Source organism: Microcaecilia unicolor, chromosome 7 (genome assembly GCF_901765095.1).
Source record: "Microcaecilia unicolor chromosome 7, aMicUni1.1, whole genome shotgun sequence".
Classification (NCBI taxonomy): Eukaryota; Metazoa; Chordata; class Amphibia; order Gymnophiona; family Siphonopidae; genus Microcaecilia; species Microcaecilia unicolor.
This window is the reverse complement of record NC_044037.1, coordinates 85,218,927-85,227,957: the sequence shown is the minus strand read 5'-3', so window position 1 is coordinate 85,227,957 and position 9,031 is coordinate 85,218,927. Positions and strand designations below refer to the sequence as shown.

General features: G+C 48.8%; 1 protein-coding gene across 1 annotated transcript in view; it reads right to left on the bottom strand.

Annotated features, from left to right (window-relative positions):
• Positions 1-333: 333 nt before the first annotated feature.
• Positions 334-9,031, bottom strand: part of AKAP4 (A-kinase anchoring protein 4) — a 157,508-nt gene continuing 148,810 nt past the window's right edge. The window contains exon 4 of the mRNA XM_030209541.1: positions 334-646. Within this exon, the coding sequence (XP_030065401.1) occupies positions 494-646 (153 nt within the window). The 3' untranslated portion in view covers positions 334-493. The remainder of the gene's footprint in view (positions 647-9,031) is intronic.

Sequence of the window (9,031 nt, the reverse complement as noted above, 5' to 3'; positions counted from 1 at the left end):
TCAATGAAGAGAAGATCTCTTAAAAACAGGGGGACCAGGTGATTCACGTGACTTTTCAAGGAGAATAAAACTTTTGGAAGACTACAGACTCCTACTCGTTCTTTGGAACATTCCTCCACCCTGTTTGTTGATTGATTGCTGTGGCAGGACTCTCCCGCTCTTTTGATTTTCCTTAATACCAACACCAGATATAGCAGCGTTATGAGAGCAAACCTAGATATACACAGACAGTACACGAGTATAACATCACATCAACGACAGAGTTTATAGCACAAGGCTCTCAGTCACCTGAAGTTTGTTGTTGTGCCTTTTAGCTTTTTTATTTTTGCTCTTTTGGTCCCAGCAGGGCTAGCGGGGAACAGAAACAGACAGTAAGGTAACACGGCCACTATGGTTCTTATCATTAAAAGGTGAACTTGTACACACAGAAGCAAAGAGCATCGATGAGACTGTGTGACACTGGATGCTGATGGGAGGGAGACGTTCGCCTGTGCTACAGGTTTTCAAGCAGCCAATCCAGCACTGGTCTTGGAGTCACATTCTCCTGGCTTGGGGTCAGCTGGTCTTTCCAATACCTCAGAATCACTTGAAGAAGACTTCCCACCTTAATCTCTTTCTCTACAGCCTTCTTCATCACCAGAGGAAGCTGTGAATACAAAAGTCAGTGGCATTCCATTAAGTGGAGAAATAAGAATCTGGTATAAATTGCTGCAATCTTCCTAGCCATGAGTGGAAAAAAGGAATATTTAACGCATGACCACCATGCTTATTTATTAGGACTAATTAGCCACCTTATGAAGAGAGTCACCCAAGGCAGTGTACAACAGGTATAGCATGACATAAACAATTGTGGGGTCCTTTTACTAAGGTGCACCGAAAAATGGCCTGCGCTGGATGTAGGCATGTGTATTGGACGAGCGCAGGTCTATTTTTCAGCGTGCCTGCAAAAAAGGCCTTTTTTTGTGGCCGAAAATGGATGTGCAGCAAAATTAAAATGAGCCCGCATCCATTTTGGTCCTGAGACCTTACCGCCACCCAATTACTTAGCGTTAAATGGGCGGTAATCATTAGTACGTGCACACTGCCGATTACTGCCCAGTTAGCGCTACGTGGTAGAAAATAGAAAATATTTTCTTCCCCACATTTTGGACGCATGTCAAAAATAGAATTACCGGCCAGGGCACGTGGTAGCCAGGCGGTAGTTCTAATTTGACATGTGTTGGACGCACATAGGCGCCTACATGCCTTTAGTATAAGGGCCCTTGTGGTAACAGCATAACAATGGTAAAGTGACCAAATTTAAGCATAAAATACAATCTATGAGATAAACCTGGAGACAGGCATATTAAATCCTAGTAAAAGCAATGGCATAATACAGTATCAGAAATATACATATTAAAACAGCACAGTACATGTAACAGAAATATCATAAATGTCAGTAGAATGCAAATGATGAACTTCTTATTAATACACTGTCAGCTTCCATGTTTGGCCCTTCATCCCAGTTAAGAAATCAACTAACTTTAGCACCCCCTTGTCTTAAAAATGTCCGTTTTTTAGGAGCTGCTAATTCTACTTTTGCTTCCATGGTGATTCAACTTTTGAATTCTTTTCCTAAATCGTTTCAAGTTTATTATTCATTTACTATCCCGCCCTATGGAAGGCCTTCTGAGCGGCTCACAATCTAAAATAAACGAGAAACAAGAAGGTAATGAAACTAAGACATGACTTACAGGATAGGGGTAGAACTACAATAATAAATAGGGCAGAAGTGGGCGTGGAGGAACAAAAGGAAATGCCACAAGTATCCTCAAGGTTCTCCTGGGAACCACTAGGAATGCATATAAAGATTAGTGGTATGCATTATTGAAAAGAGGGGTCTTTAGGTCTGTTTTAAATTTCTCAAGTGATAGCTGTAGGCGAAGAGAGATGGGGAGATGTTTCCAAAGTTGGGGTCCTTGTACGCTAAAGATAGCATGTCTAGTGTACTTGTGGGTGATTTCTTGGTGACTGGGTACTACTAATTGATTGTGTTGTACTGGGCAATAAGGAACGAGGTGGCGGAAGAGATAAAGGGGTTGTCCAGCTTACAAAGTTTTAAAAACGAGCAGCAGGATTTTATAGGTAATACGATGGGTGACAGAGAGCCAATGAGACTCTAGAAGATATGGAGTGACATAATCATATTTCCCGCTACCTTGGATGCCCTTATCACCCTCTGTGTGTCAGGTTCTCAGGTTCAGAGCCCGCGGGGCCGGGCTCTGGAGCAAACGTGAGCCCTTGGGCTGCTGCCGAGGAGCGACAGCAGCAGGCAAAACCCACCAACCAACACTGGGTAAGCACACCAGCAGGGACTGCAGGCACTGCCCAGCGAACCGGAACACCTGGACTGGAATCCCCCGGACTGGAGGACACAGGACTGGAACACTGGACTGCAATCCCTCGGACTGGAACACACACCGGACCGGAACACACTGGACTGGAGCACACCAGACTGGAACACACACCGGACCGGAACACACTGGACTGGTCCCCCGGACTGGAGGACACAGGACTGGAACATGGGACTGGAGCACACTGGACTGGTCCACACAGCTTCACCTGCACTTAGCTACTAAGCCCCCCAGAAGTTGAGCTCCTGGGTTCGAGTAGCCGACAGGACTTACTGGATACCGGATGACATAGGGACCAGGACTGGAAACAGAAGTGCTCCTAAACCTAAACTGATCTACTTGCTCCCAAGCCCTAAACCAGCAGGAGTGTTCCTAACAGTAAACTGACAAAAGGACTTCCTAAGCCCTATACTAAAACAGGAGCTCCTAATCCCTGCTCAAGAAAGGGACTTCCTAAGCCCTAAACTAACAGAGCAGGGAACTAAACACAAAGCTAACACAGGTGCTACTAAGCACCAAGCTACAAGCAGAGCTTTACACTAATAAGCTAAACACAGAACTAACCAGCTACCTAAGCACTGCTCTAGCAAGCTAGATACAACTAACAAGGTGCTTCCTAAGCACTACTCTGGCAAGCAACCAGAAGAGCTCCTAGCACTAAAAGGGAAGACAGGGGAGCCACAAGGAAAAAGCAGGGAAGCTAACACATAAGCCAAAAGTGATTCTAAATCACCAAACACCAACAGCAAAGACTGCAATGCTCCCAATAGCACAAACACCAGAAGTACTTCTAACAGCAAACTCTGCAGTGTTTCTAACAACACCAAACCCTGAAGTACTTCTATCAACAACAGAGCTTCCAAAGCCCTACACACAGCAATGCTTCCAAAACCAAGAGGGAAAAGCAGGGGGACCAAACACACAAACACCAGTGCACACTGCACTAACACTAACCTGGACCTTAGCAAAAGCAAGCAGGGAAACTAGACACAACGTCAGAAGTGCACACTGCACCACCCTACCTACAGCAAACACCACTGTTGCAAAGGCCCTGAAGGAAACAAGACCACTTCCTTATCAAGGCCCTCCCTGATGATGTCACACTCCCTAGACCTAGGCAAAAGCACACTGACCCAGAGATGCCCAACCCACACCAATGCAAAACCGTGAAACACTTGAAGCCAGTACACCCAAAGAGAGTTAGAGCAACTCAGGCAACACACACACAGCTGTAGTGAAGTGAGACAATTAACCCCATGCTGCCGGAAGCTGCCAGCACAGAGAGACAGAGCCAGCTCAGAAAGGAAAGAGAAAAGAAACAGAAGCCAGCTAAGAAGCTGACCCCCAGGAAAGAGGTAAGTTTGAGAGGGGTTCAGACCCCAATCATAACACTGTGTCTGCATTGACATCCTCTTTTAGGAGAGATCACAAGAGCGTACCGCTTAACGTTCTACAATGCAGCCTACCCCTTGGCCGGCACGGCCTATTTTTCCTAGAGGAGTGACAAGTTCCCTTGCAGGTGTTCCCGAGGAACCTATGATGATTGGACGACAGCGCCTCTCCGAATCTGAGAGGTCCCATCAACGGACCAATAGACTCTGTTTATACTGTGGGCAACCTGGTCATTTTGTAAACTCCTGCCCTAATACTACTACTTACTACTACTACTACTACTTAACATTTCTAGAGCGCTACTAGGGTTACACAGCGCTGTACAATTTAACAAAGAGAGACAGTCCCTGCTCAAAGAGCTTACAATCTAATAGACAAGTGAACGGTCGGTCCGATAGGGTCAGTCAAATTGGGGCAGTCTGGATTCACTGAACGGTAAGGGTTAGGTGCCGAACGCAGCATTGAAGAGGTGGGCTTCAAGCAAAGACTTGAAGACGGGCAGGGAGGGGGCTTGGCGTAAGGGCTCAGGAAGGTTGTTCCAAGCATAGGGTGAGGCGAGGCAGAATGAGCGGAGCCTGGAGTTGGCGGTGGTGGAGAAGGGTACTGAGAGGTGGGATTTATCCTGTGAACGGAGGTTACGGGCGGGAATGTAAGGGGAGATGAGGGTAGAAAGATAGTGAGGGGCAGCAGACAGAGTGCATTTATAGGTAAGAAGGAGAAGCTTGAATTGAATGCGGTATCTGATCGGAAGCCAGTGAAGTGACCTGAGGAGAGGGGTGATATGAATATATCGGTTCTGGCGGAATATGAGAGGTGCAGCAGAGTTCTGAACAGATTGAAGGGGGGATAGATGGCTAAGTGGGAGGCCGGTGAGGAGTAAGTTGCAGTAGTGCAGGCGAGAGGTAATGAGAGCGTGGACGAGAGTTCAGGTGGTGTGTTCAGAGAGGAAAGGGCGAATTTTGCTGATGTTAAAGAGGAAGAAGCGACAGGTCTTGGCTATCTGCTGGATATGCGCAGAGAAGGAGAGGAGTCAAAGATGACTCCGAGGTTGCGGGCAGATGAGATGGGGAGGATGAGGGTGTTAACAACTGAGATAGAAAGTGGAGGAAGAGGAGAAGTGGGTTTTGGTGGAAAGACGATAAGCTCGGTCTTGGACATGTTCAGTTTCAGGTGGCGGTTGGACATCCAGGCAGCAATGTCGGATAAGCAGGCCGATACCTTTGCCTGGGTCTCCGCGGTGATGTCTGGTGTGGAGAGATACAGTTGGGTGTCATCAGCATAGAGATGATACTGGAAACCATGAGATGAGATGGTTCAGTGGGAGGCCAGTGAGGAGTAGATTGCAGTAGTCAAGGCGAGAGGTAATGAGAGAGTGGATGAGAGTACGGGTGGTGTGCTCAGAGAGGAAAGGGCGAATTTTGCTGATGTTATAGAGAAAGAAGCGACAGGTCTTAGCTGTCTGCTGGATATGCGCAGAGAAGGAGAGGGAGGAGTCGAAGATGACTCCAAGATCGCGGGTAGATGAAACAGGTAGGATGAGGGTGTTATCAACTGAAATAGAAAGTGGGGGGAGAGGAGAAGTGGGTTTAGGAAGAAAGACAATAAGCTCAGTCTTGGCCATGTTCAGTTTCAGGTGGTGGTTGGACATCCAGGCAGCAATGTCGGATAAGCAGGCCGATACTTTGGCTTGGGTTTCAGTAGTGATGTCTGGTGTGGAGAGATAAAGCTGGGTGTCGTCGGCATAAAGATGATATTGGAAACCATGAGATGAGATCAGAGAGCCCAGGGAAGAGGTGTAGATTGAAAACAGAAGGGGTCCAAGGACAAATCCCTGAGGAACTCCAATAGAGAGCGGGATGGGGGTGGAGGAAGATCCATGAGAGTGTACTCTGAAGGTTTGGTAAGAGAGATAGGAGGAAAACCAGGAGAGAACAGAGCCCTGGAACCCAAGTGAGGACAGTGTGGCAAGAAGTAGATTATGATTGTCAGTATCAAAAGTGGCGGATAGGTCGAGGAGGATGAGGATGGAGTCGTGACTTTTGGATTTGGCAAGGAACAGGTCATTACAGACTTTAGTGAGTGCCGTTTCGGTCGAGTGTAGAGGGCAAAAACTGGATTGATGTGGATCAAGGACAGCATGACAGGAGAGAAAATCAAGGTAGCGGCTGTGAGCGACACGTTCAAGTATCTTGGAGAGGAAGGGTAGGAGGGAGATGGGGCGGTAGTTGGAAGGACAGGTAGGTTCTAGTGACGGTTTTTTGAGGAGTGGTGTGACTACAGCATGTTTGAAGGTGTCAGGGACAGTTGCAGTGGAGAGAGAGAGGTTGAGGATATGACAGATGGGGGGTGACAATAGGAGAGATGGTGTTTAGTAAGTTGGTGGGGATGGGATCAGAGGAACAGGTGGTGCATTTCAAGGAGGAAAGAAGGTGGGCGGTTTCCTCTTCGGTGATATCAGGAAAAGAAGAGAAGGAGGCCTGAGTTGGGTGGTTGAGGGAGTGGGTTAAAAGGGTGAAGAGGAGGAGGTGGCTTGGTAGTGAATTCGAGGTTGATCTTCTGCACCTTGTCGGGAAACGCCAGAACCAAGGCCCCGTGAGGGGGGTGACCTTGAGTCGATCCTCGCCCCTCCAAGATAACCTGATCTCAATTCCCATCACCTTGCGTTGGCAAGATCATTGTATCAGGACGACTGCTCTGTTGGACTCAGGAGCAGGAGGGAATTTCATTAATGCAGATCTCCTTGATCACTTGCTATGTAAGCCCACTCTGCAGATAACCTTCATTCAGGGATCGACCCTACCGCAACTCATCACTCAAGACACGCCACCCTTGCGGATGCAAGCCGCGGTCTTGCACCAAGAAGAGATTCAACTCTTGATACTGTCCCGAGCTATCCACCCAGTGATTTTGGGCCTGCCCTGGTTGCGTCTCCATGCGCTCAGCATTGATTGGGTCCATGACGAGGTCAGCAGATGGGGGGCCCACTGTTTTCATTCGTGCCTCTCACCAGTTAACCCTCCGTTAAAGGTCATTCCGGCTCTCCCCGGAGTCCTCCACCCTTGTGAGGCTTCTTTACCCGAGGAGTACCAGGACATCAAGGACGTCTTCATCGCACAGGAAGTGGATTCTCTGGCCCCACATTGACCTTTCGACTGCCCTATTGACCTGCTCCCGGGCAAGACTCTCCCAGAGGCCGACTGTACACTCTCTCCCGAGAGGAATCCAGGACCATGCGTTCTTATGTTCATGAGAACCTCCAGAAGGGGTTCATTTGACCCTCCTCTTCCCCTGCGGGAGCAGGGTTTTTCTTTGTATCAAAGAAAGACGGTTCTCTGCAGCCTTGCATTGATTATAGGGGCCTGAATGACATCACTATCAAGAACCGGTACTCTCTTCCACTTATTCCTGAACTTTCCTGCAAGGGGCGGTAATTTTTACCAAATTGGACCTCCGGGGAGCTTAAAATCTGATCTGCATCCGTCAGGGTGATGAATGGAAGACCGCGTTCAATACCAATGAGGGGCACTGAGTACCTGGTAATGCCTTTTGGACTTTGCAACGCCCCTGCGGTCTTCCAAGATTTTATTAACTCAGTCTTTCAGGATCTCCTGTACTCGTCTGTAATTGCCTACTTAGATGATATCCTGGTCTTCTCTTCCTCCGTACAGGAGCATGTTCACCACGTATGCACTGTCCTCCAACGGCTGGGGAAGCATCACCTTTTTGCTAAACTGGAGAAGTGAGCTTTTCATCAGCGGGTTATTCCCTTTCTAGGGTATATTATCTCCCCAGAGGGACTCCAGATGGACCCAGCCAAACTCAGGGTGATTCGGGATTGGCCGGTGCCCCAGAGTCTCAGGGCCTTGCAACGTTTCCTGGGGTTCGCCAATTATTACCGGCAATTCATTCAGCAGTATTCCCTGATCACCGCTCCTCTGACCGCCCTTACTAGGAAGGGGGCGGATATCAAGAATTGGCCTGTGGAGGCCCTTGAGGCCTTCACTACTCTGAAGAAAGCCATGAGCGCTCCAGGCTCCGCAGTCCAGATATTAAGAAACCCTTCATCGTGGAGGTTGATGCTTCTTCAGTGGGAGCCGGGGCAGTGTTATCTCAAACCACGGCCTCTGGCAAGCAGCACTCTGCTTCTTCAGTGGGAGCCAGGGCAGTGTTATCTCAAACCACGGCCTCTGGCAAGCAGCACCCATTTTTTTTTCTCTCGAAAGTTCTCTCCCGCTGAATGCAATTACACCGTCAGGGATCGGGAATTGCTGGCTCTGAAACTCGCCTTCCAGGAGTGGCGGTATTTACTGGAGGGGGCCGCGCATCCGAGCACTGTAATTACGGATCATAAAAATCTCCTCTATCTGCAAGAGGCCAAAAGATTGAACCCACGACAGGCGCGCTGGTCACGCTTCTTTGCCAGGTTCGACTTTCGTCTGGTTTTCTGCCCTGCGGAGAAGAATGTTCAAGCCGATGCGCTCTCCCGAGCCTTCGAGCCAGTCGAGGATCTTGAAGAACCTTACCCGATGTTGAACCCAGCCTGTATTCCGCCCATCATCACAGCCTCGACCTCCCTGAAGATCTCCGTGCCCCTGTGGTCCCGGAAGAGGGTGCTCCAGTGGACTTTCGCTGGTCATTTTGGATTCCGGAAGACCTTCCATCTTATCTCCCGGTACTATCAGTGGCCACGCATGGCACAGGACATCCTGCACTTTGTTTCCTCCTGTCCTGTCTGTGCCTGGAATAAGTCTGCTGCTGGCAAACAGTGGGGAGATCTTCAGTCCCTACCTGTTCCTTCACAGCCGTGGCAGAAACTCTCTATGGATTTTATTACTGACCTCCCTCGCTTTCAGGGTCACACTGTTATCTGGGTGGTGATAGACCAATTTTCACGAATAGCCCATTTTGTCCCTCTGAAGACTCTGCCATCTGCTGCGATGCTAGCCTCCAACTTCATCCAGCATATACAGTATTTCGCCTACATGGCCTTCCACTGCGAATTATCAGTGACCGAGGGCCTCGGTTTATCTCTAAATTTTGGAGGGCTCTTTGCTCTGCATTTGAAGTTACTATGCACTTCTCCTTGGCCTACCACCCCCAGACTAACGGGATGGTGGAAAGAACCAATCAGATTCTCAAAACATTCCTACGGGTATTTACCAACAATCGCCAGGACAACTGGTCCTTGTTGCTTCCCTGGGCTGAGTTCGCCTACAGTAACAGTCTCCACTCCGCTTCCAAGATGT